General features: G+C 27.0%; 3 protein-coding genes across 10 annotated transcripts in view; 2 read left to right on the top strand and 1 right to left on the bottom strand.

The window, feature by feature from the left end:
• Window positions 1–5,537, top strand: part of LOC105253038 (growth hormone secretagogue receptor type 1) — a 40,765-nt gene extending 35,228 nt beyond the window's left edge. The window contains exon 7 of the mRNA XM_011260786.3: window positions 4,754–5,537. Coding sequence (XP_011259088.1) covers window positions 4,754–5,480 — 727 coding nt within the window. The 3' untranslated portion in view covers window positions 5,481–5,537. The remainder of the gene's footprint in view (window positions 1–4,753) is intronic.
• Window positions 5,538–9,317: 3,780 nt separating this feature from the next.
• On the bottom strand, window positions 9,318–14,619 carry LOC105253039. 7 transcript variants are annotated; one of them, XM_011260787.3, is made up of 8 exons: window positions 14,345–14,619; window positions 13,300–13,342; window positions 12,209–12,443; window positions 12,099–12,128; window positions 10,470–10,663; window positions 10,123–10,317; window positions 9,671–9,913; window positions 9,318–9,509 (listed from the first exon to the last, which is right to left on the bottom strand). In XM_011260787.3, exons 1-8 carry the CDS (start codon window positions 14,431–14,433, stop codon window positions 9,348–9,350), a joined length of 1,191 nt encoding a protein of 396 aa, XP_011259089.2. In that variant the 5' UTR covers window positions 14,434–14,619; the 3' UTR covers window positions 9,318–9,347. The 7 variants fall into 7 exon arrangements, with proteins under 7 accessions (XP_011259089.2, XP_011259090.2, XP_011259093.2 ...); XM_011260788.3 differs by having other exon boundaries at window positions 12,209–12,440; XM_011260791.3 differs by having other exon boundaries at window positions 12,209–12,502; window positions 14,345–14,359.
• A 2,891-nt stretch (window positions 14,620–17,510) lies between these two features.
• Window positions 17,511–20,689, top strand: LOC105253040 (eukaryotic translation initiation factor 4E type 3). Of its 2 annotated transcripts, XM_011260798.3 has the most exons (6): window positions 17,511–17,718; window positions 18,659–18,779; window positions 19,566–19,673; window positions 19,962–20,084; window positions 20,171–20,270; window positions 20,327–20,688. In XM_011260798.3, exons 1-6 carry the CDS (start codon window positions 17,564–17,566, stop codon window positions 20,359–20,361), a joined length of 642 nt encoding a protein of 213 aa, XP_011259100.1. In that variant the 5' UTR covers window positions 17,511–17,563; the 3' UTR covers window positions 20,362–20,688. The 2 variants fall into 2 exon arrangements, with proteins under 2 accessions (XP_011259100.1, XP_011259101.1); XM_011260799.3 differs by lacking the exon at window positions 19,566–19,673 and having other exon boundaries at window positions 20,327–20,689.
• The last annotated feature ends 1,973 nt before the right edge of the window (window positions 20,690–22,662 follow it).

The raw sequence follows: 22,662 nt of genomic DNA, 5'->3' as shown, positions 1-22,662 counted from the left end.
TCACTTTTATAACAGATTTGTAGAATGTAATCTTCTGAACATGAAGTTCTCAACATCTTGACATTTCTTTTTCTTATGATAATTGAGAATTCCATAAAACCTTGCAAAAATTCGAGAACAAGGCAACTAAATTTCTCTGTCGGAAAATTCTGTAAAGTCACAGTAGGATATATTCACTTTATTGAATGCGAATAACGACGCATTTCAGTGATAGATCGTGTCTCTCAATTTTATCTTGCTATGCGAAGCAATAGCATCTCGACAAGATAATATATATAACTATTTTGAAATCACTCAGAGTTTTCGTTGATCCTCGATTTTATTAAGTCCGTATTTTGCAAATTAATTATCATTAATTAAAGATTTCGTCATGTTGTTGACAAATGTAGGTTTTCAATACAATGTTACGTTTTATAAAATAGCGCGATTTAAATAGCCCGATAAATTCTATAAAAGCAAAAGCTATAATATTTTTATGTCTTTTGTTGATAATTATTTATATTATATTTATTAAGTTATCTATTCTAAATTGTAACACTGAGAAAAAAAACCGATGGAAAGGTAAAAATGAGAGAAATGTCCGATGAAAAGGTAATGAACGGATATTATACCGATCACTTTAATCGGAAAAAAAAGAAATCGATCAGATATCCAATCAGAAAATATCGATCGATCGGATATCTGATCAAAAAGTTCAAAATTTGGAATTTTCCGATCAAATATCCGATTAAAGTGATCGGTATAATATCCGTTCGTTACCTTTTTATTGGACATTTCTCTCATTTTTCTTAGTGAATGAAAAATTATCAATATTATCAATAGATTCAAATGGATGAATTAAAAACCGTAATGTAATATTCTGGCACTTTTTATTTAAGGATTAAAAAGACCATCACTTTTTTTTATGCAGGCATGCGAAAGTGCGTCGAAATAAATGGAAGTATGCAATTATCGAAATCACATTTTATCAAGCACTCGAGGAAATCCGATACTATCCCGTCTGTGCGCGAAAATTGAGCTCGACTTGTAATACCCTCGTGTAAAGTGTCCGAACAAAAGGAAAATACGATATTCTATTTCATGGCGTGGGAAGGTACAATAATCGTATAACATTTTTCTTTGCCTGTACTCGTAGCAGATTGATAATTTTTCTATTTTGTTTGCTTTTTCTATGTTTGAATAAAATTTATTTTAAAATTATTTTAGTATCCATTTAACATCTATTCTCACATAGGATTTGTAGAAAAAATAGATTTAGTATGCTATACATTTTCTATAGGAAATGTTACATTAATTATCGCGACAAAGATTCATGATTGACTATTATTAGCACTCTTGTGTCTCAATTTTAAATAAAAAATTTATATTAATAATTTTTATTCTCTTTTTTATAATAAATATGCTAAATAAACGACTTTCATAAAAAATATAAAAAAGAATTATCTGAGGAACTTGACCTAATTTTGGAGTTAAGCGCAGTTCGTTAATAATGCTTAGACATTAATCTTTAAGTACGCTCATCGGATCAATTTGACCATATCCATTTTTCTTCTGCATCTTTTATTATAAAAAAATGTGTAAAAAGAAAAATTACAATTTCTTTCTAATATTTTTCTTACATTTTTATTTTAAATTCTTCTTAAAATTGTAAAGTTTTTTTTAGAAAAAGATTATAATTGTGCAAGATTAAAGTCGGATGAGGAGCATTCTGTCTTTCATATATGCACTCGTAAAATTTATGTCCATAAAAGAGGCATTATTACAACAATCAAAATGATATTATATAAATTTGGATGATGATAAATGTAAACTTAAATAACGATATAGATATAGATTTAATTATGATTCTTCCGACAAGAAAATTTTCATTTCTCATACGCAGCGATATATTTTATATTAACGCTAAGCGATTTTAATGATTGTTCTCGTAATAATTTTTTATACGACATACAGACACAATCTGCAATTATAGCAACTTTATTATAATAATTAGGCCTATTTAGAAAGTTTGTTCATAGTTGCATTTAATAAATTGAACTTTTATGAATCAATTCTATATTAAAAGTATATTAAAAGTATATTTCTAAAATCATTGAATAAAAAATAAATCTTGTTACATACTGAAAAATTACTTTGAATGGAATTATATCAGTACAATATTCGACATGACATTTTGGCGAGGTTCCATTAAAATTTGAAGATTTAAACCACAAAATAAACATTTAAAAATTTCCATTATAAATTAGTATAATAATTATTTTTTAAATAAATGAAAAAATAATATCAAACATTTCTCCTTTAAATTTAATCTGTGAGACAAAATTTTAGAAACTTTGTGTTCCTTCCTTCTCTTTAAATTTACTTAAGGCAATATAATTTTTCTGATATAATTTATTAGATTGGTTAATATATAATCTTGCGAGATATCTTCATAAATATTATGTTGACCAATCAAATATGTATAATTATCTAATTAAGTGAATAAAATAATTCTTAAAGTTTGTCAAGAACATCTATCTTTACCAAGTTAAGACACGTTTAAGTAGTTTTGGGGAAGTAAGCCACTTAAGCACACGTCTTAGCTTAGTAAGCGATGTATCAACATATCACAAACTGCAATCTGTCTTTATCTCATCAATTTAATGTCGTGTTCTCGATCCATCTTCCAGAGGGGTATTTCTACCGGGTTGTTCTCGAATCATTGAACGATCGATTAAACTTTCGTCTCGCTTCTCTGCCTCCTTCTTCTGTCCGCTTGTCATCGCGAATTGGCGCATCGAAGTCGCGGTCTCATTATAAGAGAAATAAATACGAAATAAAGTATGTTCTTGGTTTTTTCTTTCTCGATTGCAGTCCGATGGTCTGGGTATCGCAGTATCGCGAAATGAGGATGACAAATCACAGCGTCACACAAGTCGTCGTCACTGACGTTGGGAACGATCAGCAGGTGGCGGATCAGGTGAATCGCGTGCCGGTGTGCCTGACACAGGCCAACACTATCGCCAGTGTCACGTTCTTCCTGCTATTGGTGTTGCTATTCTTTGTAGCGCCGTTCGTGATACTCGTGGTATTATATTCATTCATCGTGAATCATCTTATTCGCGATTCATCCGGTAACACCAGCGATTCGTATCATAGCCGTGCCAGGAGACAGGTGGTGTATATGTTGCTGACCATAGTCATAAGTTTCTTCGTGTGTCTGTCACCCTACCGACTCCTCATCTTCTACATTGTGATAGCACCCGTCGAAGAGATAGCCGCGATCGATTATGACACGTTTTTCGGCCTGCTCAATTTCTGCAGGATCATGTTTTATTTGAACAGCGCCGGCAATCCGATATTGTATAATCTGATGAGCAGTAAATTCAGACGAGGTTTCCTGAAACTGTGCGGTTTTGCGGGCAAGAGAGGCACGCATCTGAGGAGTACGATTGTCAGCGCGAGGAGAATCACGGCGAATCAGCAGGAGGATCTAAATCAGGAGGAAAACTTTTTGTGAAATATAGCAAGAAATACAATATTATGACTTGCCAATGCGATGCAAAAAATACATCTATGTATATAAAAAATTAATGACGTATTAATGAAAATGTCAGTTAATATCAAACAAAATATTAGCATTGACATTTTTAAATTCTAAAAAACAATAATATGTTTATATTATAAAACAGAACATGGAAATATTGAAAAATTATGCTTACAATAAAACGATATGAAAGTATTAAAAATATTTATTATAAAAAGAAATATATAGAACTATCAGAAAGTTATATTTATAAAAATGATCGAAAGGGATATGTGAAAGCATTGAAAAATTATATATATATATATAAAATAAACGAACGTAGGAAACATCGGAAAATTATATTTATAACAAAAGAGTATAATAACATTAAAAATTATAACTTTTATTCGTACTTCTGATAAATCACTGGAAGTAACTTAAGACTGAATGAAAGAAGGAGAACCTCTATACTATATGGAATGGAACTAACGTGAAGAAAACTTTTGAAATATTAAACTTTGTAGATTTTTGCGAAAGTTATATATGAGAATCGAATGAATGATTTGAGTGAATAAGTTTGAAAAATTTCTAGTATACGTGGGTCATTCGATAAGTTTGGTAAATTTTCGTGAAATTACGTCACAATCCATTTGATGACGCCTCATCAGCCTACTTTTCCGAAGGTATTAAAAAATTGGAAATTTGATGGACTAAGTGTATAGACTTCGATGGAGACTATATTAAGAAATTACATAAATTTTTTTCAAAAATAACGTGTTTTATTTTTTACCAAACTTATCAAACGATCCTCGTATGTGAGTATAAGTGTGATTTCGTTATCAGTTATCAATATTGCAAGCGATTATTATACACGCGAGCGCGAATCTGAATATAATAACTAAATGTCACATGAATATTTCTTATATTGATATTTTTAAAATGCGAAAATAAATGGAAAATTTTCGTTAATATTTTTTCGTGATTGTCAACTGACCTTATTTTCCTTTTTCCGGAGGTTTGATTTTATTTTTAAATGTCATAAATTATTCATATTGTATATATACTTTACATAACTATACTTATATACTGTAGAGAAATTTTTATTTTTATTTTTATAAGGTATCGTATTTTAGAAAGACTTAACGCTGCATGGTACGCAACATTATGATAATTTACTAAAAGCTTCGTTATATACGCGACACGTGTGCGCGACAGTAATCGATCTCTATCTCTTTTAACACATTTTAGTCCCATTTTGCTAATGGTAACCTACGAGATGGAGGAGAACATCGATGGAACATTTACTCCAACTTGTACAACCCCAGCTTCGACGACATGGATGACGGGCTTCATTCTAACGACGATCGTGGTATTCTTCGTGATTCCTTTGCTGATCCTTATAGTCTTGTACACAGTGATTGCGAGACATTTGATGGCGAATCCGACAATAAGCCGTGGACCGGCGAACAACCTGCTTAAATATCGCAAGCAGGTAGTCCTGATGTTAGCTACGGTGGTCCTCTCTTTCTTTTTGTGTTTGTTGCCGTTTCGAGTATTTACTCTCTTGGTTATCATTGCGCCACCCAAGACGATCGTTTCACTCGGCATAGAAGGCTACTACAGCCTCCTATACTTTTGTCGAGTAATGCTCTATTTAAATTCGGCAATAAATCCAATTCTTTATAACTTGATGTCCACGAAATTCAGAGAAGCTTTTCTCAAGCTATGCGGCTTGGGACTTACTAGACGGAAAAAGAAGAAAACATCAGAACGTACGGGCACTTATACAACCGGATCGACCAATTGTAGTAGCAACCACTCGGATTTTTGGCGAAGACATAGTAGCAACAAGAGCTGCAACGTTAAAGTACCATGCAATGATCAAGCAACTACAGACAAACAGATTAAATTGCCTTTACTTACAGCTGTTGTGACCGGAAGTATCGTGAAGAAAAAGCAAGAAAGTTACGTTTGACTTTCTGTAAGCCATACTGATTTAAAACATTTTATCTTGTCACTTTGTCTTACGACTTTTTTTAATTTTTTATTTTATATCATCTTACAAAACTAGAATTGAATTTTTGAGCAATCTTTATCAAAGTAATTATATCTTATAATTATATACTTTATTATTAATTTTAATGAATATTTTTCATATAATGATATAATTTATTAAGCACAATCCATTAAAGGATTAAACATGGATCAATGAATCGAGCAAATGAACTGGATTTTCTCTTGTCCCTCGATATATGCTCCAACTCTTTTCGTTGTTCTACTATCCCGATATTTTCATGATCGTACATGTGCAATCATATAGATAATTTATCAAAATTAAATAATTAAAATGATAGACTATTTAAAAAGATTTTGTAGCAGTGGCTATGAAATAATTGTTAATTAAATGTTCACTGAATGTTATGTCAGCGTTAGATTAGATGCGATTCACAAGTCCAAACGAGATTAGAGTACAATAATTGTATTAGATATTCACTGTGACGAGATCATGATATATAATTTTAGTTCCTCGATTATATATATAGTAAGTAGAAGTAATTCTTCCAAGAATTAAGGAATGCGTGGGAAAAATGAAAAAACCGCAATCTTCTGTTCCTAAATATTTTAATCTAGTAGTTATTTATATTTAATTTAAAAATTCGATTGAGCAAATATGTAGGCAAAAGAGAATTAAAAATAGCAAGCATAGAAAACATAAACTATTATGCAAATAGTGAATTATTTTTAGTAATTTTTCTCACTATGTCTCGCTTTTTAATAACAATTAGCATTGAAATTGTTTTGTTATATTTTAGGAATCAAAAATTTGTTATTTCATCAGTGGTAATCAGTGGTAAAACCCAACAATGGGAGCGAAATGTTATTAAATCATCGGCACAAAAATGAAAAGTTGTAATTTTTATATATAAATTAGAATTAATTTGCATTTTAACTTGATGCATTTTGTTATAAGCAAATATAGTAGATATTATAATAGATATTTCTATGATGCAGGCATCTGAGAAGAAATACTTTTTAACACGAGAATATGGATAATTTAAATATGAAGTACGTTTGTGAGAAATTATCGAAATAATATCGTAAAATAGCAAATCTATATGAAATATTAGAAGCTTCTATGCAATTGTTGTAGAAATGCTCATATAAAAAATATTTTAGGAATTTTTAGGATTAACTGCATCTTGTTTTTTAACGGAATAAAAAAGAAAAGTCTGACTTAAATAAATATAGATATGTATATATAGATGGTTGGTGTTTTCACTGTTAAGCTAATAATAATTTAACGAGCACACAGTCAACTCAAAAAATTGTAATGTTGTTAGCTGTGTTATTTTTAACATCATCTTTTTTTATTAGCAAGTATTTTTTAATAAAGATGATTAACGCATAAATTTTTATAATCACTAAATTATTCATTATTATAATTACCAAAGATATTTTATTATAGAGAAGAAGAAAAAGAAACACTTTACAAAAATTTTTATCTATACAAGAAAAACTTATTATATTATTATTGTTACATCATTTTATATTTGATTAATTTTTTAATACTATTGAAATTAAATTATGTATTGAAAATTTGTTAATATTATAAAATTTTTATCGATATTGTACTTCATCCTTTTATATAAGAAACAATAAAATATTAATAAAATTAATTAATGTTTGATATACACATAGAGCTCTATATGTTATATAAGAATCTTGAAATTCAATACTGGAAAAAATACATTCACGAGAAATATTATAGAAATATTATAGTTACGTCCAATATCAAATATAATAGAAGATATTAGTATATCTGTTATATATTAAAATATTATGCCGACTTTGCTGTAATCTATAATGCACGTATTCGATAGAAGGTTCAATTGAATACACATTTGCGAACATTTTGGACCTAAGAATATAAATCTAAATTAATCACATTCAATTTGTGCTCATCCATTATCTTTCTAAATACAATCATATATTATCATCCTAAAAAATAACAATCTACAAAATCAAATTTGACGCAAAAATTTTGTATAGAAAGTAAATCAGAAATTTCTGCCATTTTCTCTCAATTATAATAATTTACATATATATATATACATATACATATACATATACATATACATATATATATATATATATATATATACAGGATGAGCCATTTTAAGTTACTCACCCCCAATAACTTTTATTTTTGAATGTGCAACAAAATGTTTCAAATAAAAGTTGCTTGACTTCGAGGGGGACAGAAGATGGTGGCAAAAATTTGACCTTGGATAGTCATTTGAAGGTTACATAAAGGTCACTTTCAATTTCTTAAATGGAACCTACTATTTTTTATTGCATATTCTTGTAGCTTATCTTGAGAGCTTTCCAAAACACTATAATTAAGTATCTTTCCATTAAGTACTTTTGCACTACCCTGTATATATTTAAAATTTTTTAAATATTTAATTATAAAACATTATATATTGCACATAATTTGTTATTTGTTTTAATATTAAATTACATCTATCATTAAGATTTTCAATAAAACATCTATAAAGTGAAATTTGCTTTGAAATTACTGCAAATTGATTTGTGAATCTGCTTAATTTCCTACATCATAAACGTAGAATTTATATCATTGGCAAATGTTCTCGTGAAGTGAAACCACCTTCTAATTCATCAAGAAACTTGAAAACTGAGAGAGAGAGAGAGAGAGAGAGAGAGAGAGAGAGAGAGAGAGAAAATATATGGAATTCTGATGTACTAAATTTATATCAAATATATAATGTTAATTATATAACGTTAATTCTGAAGAGAGAGAAAGAAAGAGAGAGAGAGAGAGAGAGAGAGAGAGGGAAAGAGAGAGAGAAATATTATTATAAATTATTATAAATAATATATTATTATATTATTATAATAATTTATAATTATATTATTATAATATATAAATTATTATTATAATGTAAATTATTATTATAATACGTACAGACGTACGTCTACATGTTAACAATTCTCTCGTAATTTGAAAAGAAAGTTTGATTATATGTATGAATTAATTTTATTTAGATAAATACAGAATATCATCTTGATATGATTAAACGCAGAATCAATAAATGTATTTTACTTGTTTCAGCAATTTATAAAATATAGAATTTTTAGAAAAATTGTTATAAAGCAAGAGTATGGAACAGTTTTATATATTTTATCAAAATAATTAATTAATATTTAAGCAGCTCTTACTTAATAGTGCACTCAAAAATATTATTATCGCATATCGTACTAATTTGAAAATATTGGTATCTTAATTATTATTTTATTTTTGTTAAAGTATTGCTGCATAATAAACATAAGTTCAAATTCACATTCATAATACAATAAAATATATTAAAAGCGTGAAATGTGTATAATAATCAGTTAAATGAAAAAAAGTTGATCGAGAGAATTGTGAAACAAAATACGGTTAATTTCTGTTAAATAAAATTATGATCAATGTATCATATAATCATAAGTTCCTATTTGTATAACTTAGTTTATTCCTGTTTATTTATAATTATTATTTATAATTATTAAAATAATTATTGCGATTATTGTTATGTTATTTATTGAATCATAGATTGTAAATAGAAAATAATTAATTTTATTAGAAAGATATATATAATTTTTTTGTAAATATCTTGTATAATACAATGTTTTTATTAACAATCTAATATTTTTTCATTTATCTGCAATATGCCTTCATTTCATGAGAAATAATACATAATTACAATTATGACTAGGATATAAAAAATTAAATAGAAAGATAATTCTTCTATTTAATGAAAGAAGATCTAGAGATTTTATTTCATCTATTCTCATTCATCATATTGCGTTTTACAAAAATAATATCATTTGCCAAGTTATCCATCTGTTTCACAAAACTATAAACGTAGTATCCCCGCTGCTCCATCATATCAATCAAATATTTTTGGCCCTTCGGATTGTGTATATATTCCACAGACAGAGCCTAAAACGTAAACGTACATTGTATGTTAATCAGTATGCCGCGGAAATTATTATTACATTTCATTTGTAGAAACGGAAGGAATAACACTCGTCGAAGGTGTGGCGAATAAATCCAGTTGCTCAAACAGAAATTTCTGAATAGGTTACATCAAATATACGTACCTTTATATCCACCTCGTTAAAAGGGATTGTTTCTAGCACGTCAATCTCATTTCCTTCGATATCGAGACTAAAATAATCGATTGTCTTTATTTTCAATGCAGCGATGTACAGTATCAATGGAAAACACTGCACGCGGATATGTTCGCCCATGTAAGCCACATCGAGTGTATTCGCGGGTACATTTTCCGTTGTGTTCTCAGGCTCATGCAAATGGCCTATGTTCCTTGCCATGAGAAAAGATGCCTACAATTTCAAAATTTTAATAAGAAATTTGTTACATTTTTCCATCGAAATTCGCGTAATATTCTGAAGCTCGAGCAACTGTTCTAGAGTTTGAGTAACATCTTTAATATGTACTAAGAAGTCAAAGCTCGGGTTTCACAACTGATAACGTTGTTCCAAAGTCATCGTTAATGATGACAAGTCATGACAAGTTGATTATTATTCCTTACCACCGTAGGGCTTTTAATAACGCTGAGACACGTCGGCGAAAGATAAGCTCTTCTGTTTTTCTGAAGCATCTTTGTAAAATTGATAGGATCCGCTTCTATGAGAAGACCCGACCATCCTTTAAATCGCTCCAGAAACAATGTGTTGCTACGCGTTTCTCCGTCGTATGCACCGCATTCTATGAAAAATCCATTTTTCTGTAGAGAGTAATAAGTGAAATTTGGTATTTATTAATGCGCAAAGAGATTCTCTCGGTCGAGCCTAAATACCGTGTATTCGTTGAGTTATTTTGTAGTCTTGTGAAATTTCTCTTGCATTTTCCATTAAATTATTATAATTATTTTACTACCTTATCATTGAAAATTTCGCGTATCACAGTCGATTGTCCCATTGATGGATCTTTGACATCTGGTTCTTGAAGAATATACGATTCATTCGAATTATAATTCCATATTATCCAATTCTGTCGAATATTCGTCAATAGATCGTTATAAGTTTGTGGATTCAGTGCGGATATATTTTTTTTGTTATACCATTCTTCACCTAAATAGTAATCATTGATTAGTTTTAAAAATTTATTTTTCAGGTATTAATTAAAATAGAAATATGACATGTGTGAAATGCAATGCAAATATTCCATAATATCTAAATCTAGTATATTACTATCTAAAATATCTACATTACTATTTAAAATAAGAATATTATTATTGCTAAATTAATGGAATTACTATTAATATATTATAATTAAAGTTATCTATTCCAAAAAAATGAAAATGTTCTAAAAATTACAGCATTTTAAATGATAAACGACTTTAATTTTTACATTAAAACTTTTACTTTATAATTTCGGAGTAATAACATAATAATATAGCATTTTTTTGACTTTTATAATATAATACATGCATGATAATATAATGCAATACATAACTATTACTACAAGATATGACTACATATATATATATACTTTTTTTCAAAATAATTCAAAAATACGAGCAAAAAAGAGAAACTTATGTAATTTACATAAAAAATATTTTGTTTTGCTCAACCAATTAAAATCTTCATAAATTATTCCTTGCGTCACACAAAAACAAACATTATTTTTTAAACAAATTTTAAACAGATTATTTTTTTGGAAAATAAATATTTCACAGATGAGCAAAAACCACAGCATATTACATAATTCTATGCAACGTGCTTAATCATATTATAACTGATATAAATCATGAAATAAAATAAATCTTATTATATAAATATAATGCTGAACAATAGTTTAATGTCTTCTAAAAAATATATTCAGTGATTTTTTTATTTAATTAACAAAGAGAAATATTTATATTTAGATAAAACATAAAAATATATGTTAAAATATTTATGTTAAAAATATTTATGCGCATATATAATTCAAAATTATCTGTATTTTCATTAATGAAATTTGTGCTATTAATAAAGACAATCATTATTAAGATTCGAAATAGCTACTTATATAATACCTGCTTATATAATAATAGATATAACTTATTTATCATTTTATATTTCGAATATCTTGTTAATAAATATTACTATCATAGGAAGTTGTTATTTGCATAATACAAACGAGCACAGAATAACAAATCGTAGATTTGATTATCACATTATATAGGATTGTTCCATGAATATACACGTGGGTCGTATTCCGCTAATTAGACTGAGGAATGCAATGATCAATACATGCATTAATAATATATAGTAACAGGAAATTTTTCAATATCTAATTTTAATTCGACATTTATTTGGTTAATTTTTTCTTCATTAATAAGGAGACCATTTCGGAAAAAAATTCTTTTTTAAATATCATTATCGTATCATTTATTATACATATAAACTGTATTTGTTAAAGCAATAAAAAAGATGAGACTCATTCTTTTTCTTCATTAGTAAGATACGTCTGTTTAATAAATATCGTCAAATAAATTCCAAATAATTTATTAGAATCACTTACCGGTGGAAAAGTTATACCAAGTTTGTAGCACTGTAATAGCGACAAGAAGAAGATTATTACTCTTGTCACGAGACTCATAGGAAAAGAAGAAAATTTACAGAAATTCTCACCAGTTTGGTAAAAATCTTCGGATACATCGTCCAGATATGTGTCGCGTTCTGCAATGTTTGCCTCGTGAACAGTTGGATATCTCGTGAAAAGTACGGTAACAATGACACACGAAATCAACGCAATCAGAAAGATCCACTTCCGACGCCAACAATAGTTCAGGACTAGCTTGTGCACGCGTTGGTAGTTATACGCATTGGCTGGCATCGTACTTTCATGAGAGAAGCCCAATAGCTTCTTCCACATGAATCATGAACAAGCGAAATGTAAGGACTCGACAGGAAGACTCATTGTGACTATTGTACACACATGACTGAGTCAACATTTTAAAATCGTTTGACATGGTGGTCTTTTAAAGTGATAATTAATGCTAATTATATGATTTGACATGCAGCGCTGCATGAAGCTATATGATAACCATGTTAATGATTACAAGTAATTATTTTAAAATGATATATGCAAGCTAGGACGAGTAAAACAATGGAATAAATATAAAAATAAAAAGAATGTTTAAAAAGTTTATATTTTATTATTTTAGTAAGAATTCGATAAGTATTTTCATTTCACGCATATGTTAAATACACTTAATGTAAGCTGTTATAAAAATTACTTTATATATATATATATATATATATATATATATTTCTTTTATATTTATTGTCTTATGTAATTTAAATTTAAACTGATCAAATCAAAAATATCAATAGATCGTTTTTTCCATTAAGTTCCATTTTAAGCTAATAAATACTACAGATAGAAACCTTTCGAAAAAAATCTCAATTTGCATTTTTAATATATAATGTTGAACATTTAAAATATATAAAATATATATTTCTTTTTTTCCAAATATTCAACATTGTATATTAAAAATGCAAATTGAGACTATTTTTTAAATATTTCTCGGTATTATTCTATAATAATTATAATAGTACACACACATGTATTTATACATATAAATTATTAAATATATAATAAATATTATGTTTCTTCATAAAATTTTAGCTCATTTCAATACATAATACTATGATCTACCTTTATGAAAATTGATAAATGAGACTGAAAAACAGCATACAAATATTTAAATGTTACTTACAATTTCATCTTCTGTATTGTTCTGTAGCGTTTTATTGAATGTACTACAATAAGTATGATAATTACCAATAATTGCTTGTAACGAGAATTTGATTTTTTCAGTAAAATTCGCTTTTTTTATCTAATACAATTGACCTTCGCAGGAATTGAATGATATTGAAAAGTGGAATACAAATGTATAGACTTTCAATTATGAGACGACTGGACAAACGTACCGGGACATGTGAGAAATATACATAACAATGCGACAACATATTGTATTTAATATTCTGATGAAAAAATTTTTAGACTATAAATTTTCAGACTATAAAATTTTTAGATTATAAAAAGAGAAGATCTCTGATAGAGAAATTTTTTCAAATATTTTCAAATATTTTGCTCTTTTGATGAAATTTCAATTTTTTTTAACATACAATATTTAAAAGTATAAATATAATAATTATTAATAAATTATATATCGGATAAAAAATTTTTAAATTAAAATTGATTTTATTTCCTGGTATTTTTGATCAAATTAAAATTATTTATCAAAATTAACAAGCATAAAGCTAAAGATAGAATAAAGATAAAGAGATCTAATCAAAATCTATAATGCGACAAAAAAATAATAAATCGATCAAAGATTTATTTATCGAATTCAAATATAAAAATAAGAATTACAAATTATTTATATAAACAAAAGAACATTTACTCTTAATTATAATTGTTTTTATCTAGATTTCTTCTTCAGCAAAGTATAGTATGTGCTTTAAATTATTCTGCGTTTTTCGTGTTTTATCACTTTTACGTATTTTATTTCGCGCAAAGATATATAAAATGCATAAAGTTTTTTTTAAGTAAAATTACTGATTCTATCGAAAAGTAATTAAGATAATAGTTTCTGTTATATTTTGAAATCTTTTATTTGATTCTTGTCAGAATAATTATTGGATCGTTAATCATTGTTTATTTAGTGAATAAATCGGGTGTTAAATCAAGTTTCTTATATGCAATGGTCGATATGGCAAGTACAATTCGTTAAAGAATTAAAGTGACAAAATGCTCACGTAATATGCAAGAAACTCGTCGTCTTAGCATGACACGCAACTGCACATGACATATGCACGCATATGATGACCCGAAGCTGCAAATGCATCACGCGGCTTCAATACCGAGATAAATTTAGCACGTCGAATAAATCGTGTCACGGTTCGCGAAGCAACGACGGTTAAAATGGTATCTGTTCGCAATAATACTTTCAGACATTTCCTGAATAAAATATACAAATAAGGCGAAAACACACAAACCGAGAGATCACCACTCACTGTCACATCTCGACTACGAATATTATCGAGTACCGTCGATCCCAAGCTCGGAAATACTCTTTGGAAAATGTGCGTGGGTATGTGCGCATACACAAGGTGTCCTAGAATGAACAGGTTTAAAACTGAATACTCGGATCGCCTGACAGCTGATCACTCAATGGACGTCCGGTCAAGTCGGGCTTGTAATGGAATTTTTTACATATTAAAATGATTTTTTAAATTAAAATTTGATATTATTATGTCTACATGTTTTCATTTCGTAAAAATATAATATAATTAAAAAAGAGAAAGAAAATATAATTGCGAAATACAAATAATTATATTTTCTTTCTGCATATTTTTAATCAGTAATTTTCTCGTTTATTTTATTACAAGTTTCAGATAAGAACGAAGAAAAGAAACAAATAATATTGTGATGATTGACATTTAGCAGAGATCAGTCCCACATCAGGCAAGTATTAATAATTCTCGAAAAATTTAAAATCAAATTTTCTTCGGTAAAAATACTAAGAAAAATAATTATTTATCGTCACACTTTCAAATTTCTAACATTATCCATTAATGTTTCCAAAGTTCTTAAACAAGCATGAGCGTTTCATGAACATGATAGACTCTTGTGTCTGTTAGAATTTCTTTTCTGACTTTATTTTTATCATTTTTTATTCCAACCAGACTTTAATGTGTACACTTTTTAATTTTATTAAATTGTAAGTTTCTTTAAACAATAAAAATAGAATCTTTAATTTTAAAAGATTTATACATTTTTAATTTTAAAAAATTCAATGTTATATAAATATTTCTATAGTTAAATTTGAAATTAAAATTTATTAAAATAAAATTTATTAGTTATTAACAGAAAAGAATATGATTTTTTTTGTTTATTTGTATTAGCACTTAAAGAAAGTTTTGTAAAAAATTATTAATCTTCAATTATTTAAAAATTAGATAAATAAATGCAAACTAATTAATTAATAATTGATAAGTTAATATTTTCTACAAAAAAATTTGATGATTTTTTTTAAAGAAAATATTAAGACACTGATTTCAGACTTTAACGGTAAAAAATAAAGAATTTTTCGCATTCATTCTACAATTCAATCTGTTTGAGGGAATTCTGCATGGGTATGACATACATAAACGTATCTTTCACATTATTAGTAATTATGAAAACCATATAGTAGATTTACTCCCACGCACATTAAATATAACATATGTATACACGTATGCAGATTGCGAAGATTAACTTCTTCCTAAGATAGACTGATTTACCTATTATTAACGGATATTATTAATGATATCAGCATGTAGTCTTTGTTAAAAGGTCTTTACTCACGTAGGACAGCAACACACAAGACGAGGACATTTTTACGTAAGAACGCACATCGCGTGGTCCTCGCAATTACACGCATAATCGCGCGCGTAATGCACCGTGATGAATACTAACTCGAGGGATGTAATGAATAATAATAATACTTTTTTTAAATTTGTATCATGAAATGTCTTCCTGACACACGGTTTATCAACGTAAGTGATGTATGCGAAATAAACAATAATAATTGCTTATAGCAATAATTGCGAAATTTGTTTTTATTTATTAATATAAATATAATTTCTTTAAAATTTATTTATTATACGAGGAAAAATCATTAAGTATATGATAAATAGTTATGAGAAAGATTTCTGCAGAAACTGTTATCAAGTTTGATTGTGTCAATAATCATTCCTACACAATCAAAAACTAATAATTAATTAACTATTAATATTAACTAATATTAATATAAACTAATTATTAATAGTTATAACTATTAATAATTAATAAATATATTAATATTATAACTATTAATAATTAATAAACTAATTATTAACTAACTATTAATTTATTCCACTTGCAATTATCCCATATCTATTTGTATCTTAATTAATGACTTAGAATAATTTTTTTCAATATTCATTTGTAACAAACATGATTTTCTCTCGTATCTTATATAGAGGCTGAAATTCGATTTGGGCAGGCAGATGGAATTATTGACGACATCAGAGTAAGTTTCCGTTTTATCAAGTATCGATAATATTAATTTCTATATTATCAAATGGATAAGGATAATATTAGAACTTTGACGTTATCAACTATTTTTATGCATTCGTTCATTTAAATATTTATATATTTAATTTTTAATGCAGAATGTATGATTTTTATAATTTAAAATTATCCCCATATCTTGACATTTTGAAAATAGATATGCATTTATACGTATATAAATTATAATATGTTATATATTTTAGCGAATAATTGTACTTTTTTGTATAAATTCGACCACTCTTTGACTATTTTTAAATTTATTCGCTTCAGTCTCCTGATAAAAATTTATTATAGAATCGATAAATTAAAAAAATTTTAAATACTTTTTGAAAGCTTGTATAGATTTTTCTTAGAAAACTCATTTTTCGTATATACAATATCTACATCAATTAAATTAAAATATATAAATTTATTTAAAGTCATTATATTTTAATTCACAAAATCCTCTAATTGATGTTTAACTTTTTTAAAGCACATGTTTGTTCACGAATATCCGAAAGAAGAATTTCATCATAAAAGTGCAGAATACGTTAGTAAAATGTTTTGATTATAAATATTTTAATTCAGCTATATATTTAGATAGTGGAAATTAATTGTATAAAAATATGTAAACAAATATAAGAAAAGCTACATTATTTTATATGCAATCATGTAGGCTACAGCCTATGACGTAGCCTTTAAGAAAAAAAAATAAATAAGTATTTTAAGAATACTTTGTGTGCATTCTGGCTATCTGCATTCGTCGGTTGCTATTTGCTTCGTTTTCAACCGACAAACGTCATCAGTTCTCTCGCGACGGTGACAGCGACAGAGGCGGCGACGGCGGCGGCGGCGATCACATGATTTTGACGTTATAGCGCGGCTGCATCGTCGTTTCAAACATGGCCGCGGCGGAGTGCGAAACGAAGGAGAGTACTTCTCTTTCGGCGGACCTGTTGAAGACACCGGTCTTATCCGATGAGACCGTCAGCACGATCGAGAGACAGGAGGGCTCTGGCCTTCCCTTGCAGACTCCATGGACCTTCTGGCTCGACAAGTAAGAGAAGATAATAATTTTTCTCGTATAACCCATTGCTACGTGACGCTTTGTCGGCGTGTACGTAAATATACATCTCGATTTTATCTTTCCCACTGTTGTCAAACGTCACGTCGCAAATATTCCGCGATAAGTTCCGTCAAAGCATTATTTCAGTAGGGTCGATAAGCCGCTTTTAATCTTGCTTTGTTTAAAGTTTAAATGCAGTAAATTTTAATGTGTTTTATATATATGTAAATGCACGATAATAAGTTACATTTTTATAAACACATCATGCTTTTGTCCTCGCAATCATCTTATATCATCAAAGAAGTTTCTTTACATATATCTTAATAATGAAAATAATATATAAGTATTATTATTGTTCTACAAGAAACAAAAAAATTTACAATTTATTTAATTATATAAATAATCATGTGACATATTTCATGATAAGATTAATTGATGAGAAGATGGTAGATCGTTTCACAGAAATGTGTGAAAAATATTTTTTTAGAGAAGATGGTAGATGGTTTCACAGAAATATGTGAAAAATATTTTTTTACTTTTTTTATTCTTGTTTATCAAAATTACAGAAATTATTGCTTCCGTAAAAGAAATATTGGAATCAATTCTAATACTAGGTTGAGATAAATTTTAGACTTTATATTTTTTTCTTGAATTAATATATTCTATTTTTATTTTAATAGATTTTATTTTTTATAAGGTTAAAGTTTATAAAAAAATATTCTATTAGTTTATTTAATTTGATACGTTTTAATGGAGTTTTATTTTTCTATCTGGAGACTCATGTTTTAGAGTAGATCCAAATAAATTGTTACTATAAATATATTACTAATTTAAAAAAATAATATATGTTGTAATCAAGATGAACTAGTTGTATAATATTAAATATTTATCCTAAATAATTATTAAATTAATTTAATTATATTATTAACAGAGCTATCCCTGGCACAACCGCTGAAGAATACAAAGCCAACCTGCAGAAAATATATACTGTAAATACTGTGCAAAACTTCTGGGCAGTCTTCAATAATATACCAAATGCTGGAGATATGCAGGTATGATAAATAAAAATTCATGTACAGAAAATATGAATTAATTAAATAGCATATTTTTCTTAACTTTTTAAGTAGCTTTTCAAGTAGCTACTGTTTCTAAAGTAGCACATTAATTATAACTTTTTTTATTAATTATTATATGAAAAATAGGAAAAGATTTGTTATCGCAAAATAATAATAACTACTTACTAATTTAATTGCTGAAAATAGTTTTACTGAATTTGCTAGTTATTTCTCTATAACAAATTGATTCTTATATCTTTATTAAAATAATGAATTTGCTTTATTGCAATAGCAAAGTATAATAATAAGTATTTATGTGGTAGAAATAAACTATTTTATTTTAGCAACAAATTTATATATTTCATGCATATATATATATATATATATATATATATATATATATATATATATATATATTAAACATATTTATTCTGCAGAATTTTATCAACAAAATAGGGTTTAATATTAAATAATAAGTTATATGTGACAATGTGACCACTCTCATAATGAACATACAATAACATGTAATACAATAACTGATTGATGAATAATTTTGCTATGACAGCAAAATTCCTTCTCTATCTCTTTTTCTTTTATTTTATATTATTTGCTGAAATAAGAAAAATTATTACGATTAATAATCATTTGTAATTGATATAAATTTTATTATTACTTATTTATGCTATGCTATTTAATATTTAATTATGTTATATATGGTTTATTTATTATTTATAACTGTTATTCATATTTTACAATAAGTTATTTAACTGCTTTTGTTGTCAGGTTAGATACAGTTACCACTTAATGAGAGATGAGAGATATCCTTTATGGGAAGATAAACTGAATCAAAAGGGTGGGACCTGGAGAATAAAATGCCATAAATGCGATACTGTAAATATCTTATATTTATGCTGACATTGATTATTCAATTCGTTTTAGTGAAATTGCTGTTTAAATACATATACATTTTTAAATGGGGAATTCTTAATTTATGTTAAAGTATTATTGTATTATTTATAAATTTTTTTAACATTTTATTTTGAACTTATTTGAAAGTTTTATATAAATAATTAATAATAAATATTACTATCTTTTACCTTGTTCAGATAATCGACGTTTTGCTCTTATAAAACTTTTAAGTATAGCAATCTAATATTTAAAATGTTTCATATTTTTCAGGAACGTGTCTGGAAAGAAGTGGTGCTTGCGGCTATTGGAGAACAGTTTACTACGCATGTAGCACAAGATGATGAAGTTTGTGGAGTGACTGTGTCCATTCGCGATAGGGAAGATCTTATTCAAGTATGTATCATGCATTAAATAATAAATTACAGTATTATTCAAGAATATATAAGAAATACAATCAAAGTTGTTTGTTATCATTTCAGATTTGGAACATTAATGCTGCTTTCCAATCAAAAGCTACAGTTCTAAAAAAGGTTCACTCCCTATTGCCTGACGTAAATTTCTTGGGAGAATTTTACAAAGGTAAGTCTTATTATTATTTTCTTTATTCCCCCAAAATGATATTGTTGATTTTTTAGAGCATCAGTCCAATCATGCTTATGGAAGACGTTAAATATAAAGTGATATTGTGATGAAAGAAAATTATGAATTGTTAAATGTATTTAAAAGATTTTGACAATAATGAAAATGTTTATGTGTGATGTATAAATAATATTCGTATTATTGCGCTAATACGGAAAAGGTTTCTTTTAGAAAAAAATAATTGAGACATGATGTATGAACATGTTAAAGAATGAACTGTCATTATATATTTTAAAAGTTTGTTACTTGTGACTTGTTTAATACGCATTATTCACAATGCGTTATTTACACTGAATTCGATACATTTTAGAAGCGAATAGCTATTATAAGCGTTTTACAAACAAAATATATTTTTATATTATACAATATGCGTGTTTATTTCTCATGACAATATAATAATATATGTTTTTAAGCGAGCATGTCTATATTTCTAAATAATCTTGTCATATAAGACTTCATAGTTTCATAATTGTATATGCTGTCCACCATAACGAAATGTAGATCGCGATTTATTGTTGATCATATTAACTAAAATATCTACTGAATTTTTAGTCACCGATTTTTACTATGCGTAGTTTACTGAGCGATAAACTACGCACTTATATAAGAGAGCGAGTTATGTAGAAAAGAAGAGGAGGACGTCTGATACCTGTTATATGTTGTGTTTATTGATTGCAATTTATTCCATCCACATTTATCAACGACACATCAAAGATAACATTTAAAATCCTCAAAAAAGTAACGTAACATTGTGTAGCAAAAAAAAAAGAAAATGGTTTCTCTTCTATTTATCGCGCATAGAAAATAAATATTGACCCCGAATTTTATTAAAATCCAGAAAATATTCAAAAGAGCATCTAACAATTTCTTATCCTTCTATGTACGATCTCGTCTTTGAGGCACTCGATTTGTACGTAAGTGCAAATGAGGTATTCTTTCTCGCATTATTTAGTAATTCCATAATTCAAAAGATAATGATTGTAAATTCTTTTTAAAAAGATCATTTGCTTATTTAAATTTTTTATTTTTTTCTTTTATCTAATTTTTTTATAAAAAATTACAACGTAAATTCTAAGATGTAAGATGAGATGAAAAAATATAAGATTTTATATGATAACACAAGAGAAGAGTATTTTATTTTCTTGAAAGAGATCTCTAGAAAAGATAGAGAAATTGTTTGATTGAATTCCAATTGTTCCAAATTAAATTTGCATGACAAATGTTCAAGATCTTTGATGGTCGATCATAAATCTAGTGTAATGGGATCAAAAAATTTGAACACTTCGAAAAATTAATTTAAATACCTAATTAATCTCTATAAAGCCGGTAACATTGTCCGACTACTTGGCGCCGAGTTAACATTTTACAGTTCTCTGATATTATTCAGATTGACATCAACAAGATTCCTCGAGGATATAAAACACAAATTTATTTAAATCGATGTCTATTAGATTAATTTTAAATTACATTTAACTTATGTACCTGATTTACATTTTTCGATATTTAAATCGAATATCGACCAGATATCGCTACAAAGTATTATTGAAATTCGATTATTCATATTATTTGAATTATAACTCTTTTGATAATTAATAAAGTACATACACGTGCATCATTTTTTTAAGATGAGAATTTTTAGATCGATTCTTAAAAAAGGTATGTTAAGTTGATATTCACAAGTATTGTTTCCTCTTTATTCAATATTAATTATGTATCATTTTAATTCGGTTGATTCTAAAGAAGAGCGGGGAGCTAAAGTTAATAAATCTAAATTATATATATATATATATATATATATATATATATATATATATATACACACACACACACACACACATATGTACACACTTAGATATTAATACTAGCTCTGTTTTGTTCAAAATCGATTGAATTAAGATTACACATATATTTAATATTTGAATTGTCTTAGCCATGATAGGCTTTTATTTGTATGAAGCAATGCACATCCACAGCGCAGCATCGAAATGATCAACATCGCAGAAAAAAGGTAACAAAACATATACACACATATATACTGAGAAAAAAATTAACTTGATTAAACCATTTAACTAAATTATTTTTTTAATTGAACTAAATTATTTTTTAATTGAAATATATAAATATTTAAGTTAAATAGATGTCATGTTAGATTTAATATGTAGTATTTAATTTAATATTAAATTAATTGTATTAAATGTATTATTTAATTTAATATTAAATATTTAAATATTTCAATTAAAAAAATAATTTAATTGAACAGTTTAGTCAAATTAACAACTTTTTTCTCAGTGTACATATGTCATTCTTATTATTTGACGAATCAGTAAATTTC

This window comes from Camponotus floridanus, unplaced genomic scaffold (assembly GCF_003227725.1).
Source record: "Camponotus floridanus strain SB8 unplaced genomic scaffold, Cflo_v7.5 scaffold4, whole genome shotgun sequence".
In the NCBI taxonomy this organism is placed as follows: domain Eukaryota; kingdom Metazoa; phylum Arthropoda; class Insecta; order Hymenoptera; family Formicidae; genus Camponotus; species Camponotus floridanus.
This window is presented reverse-complemented; position numbering and strand designations above follow the sequence as displayed.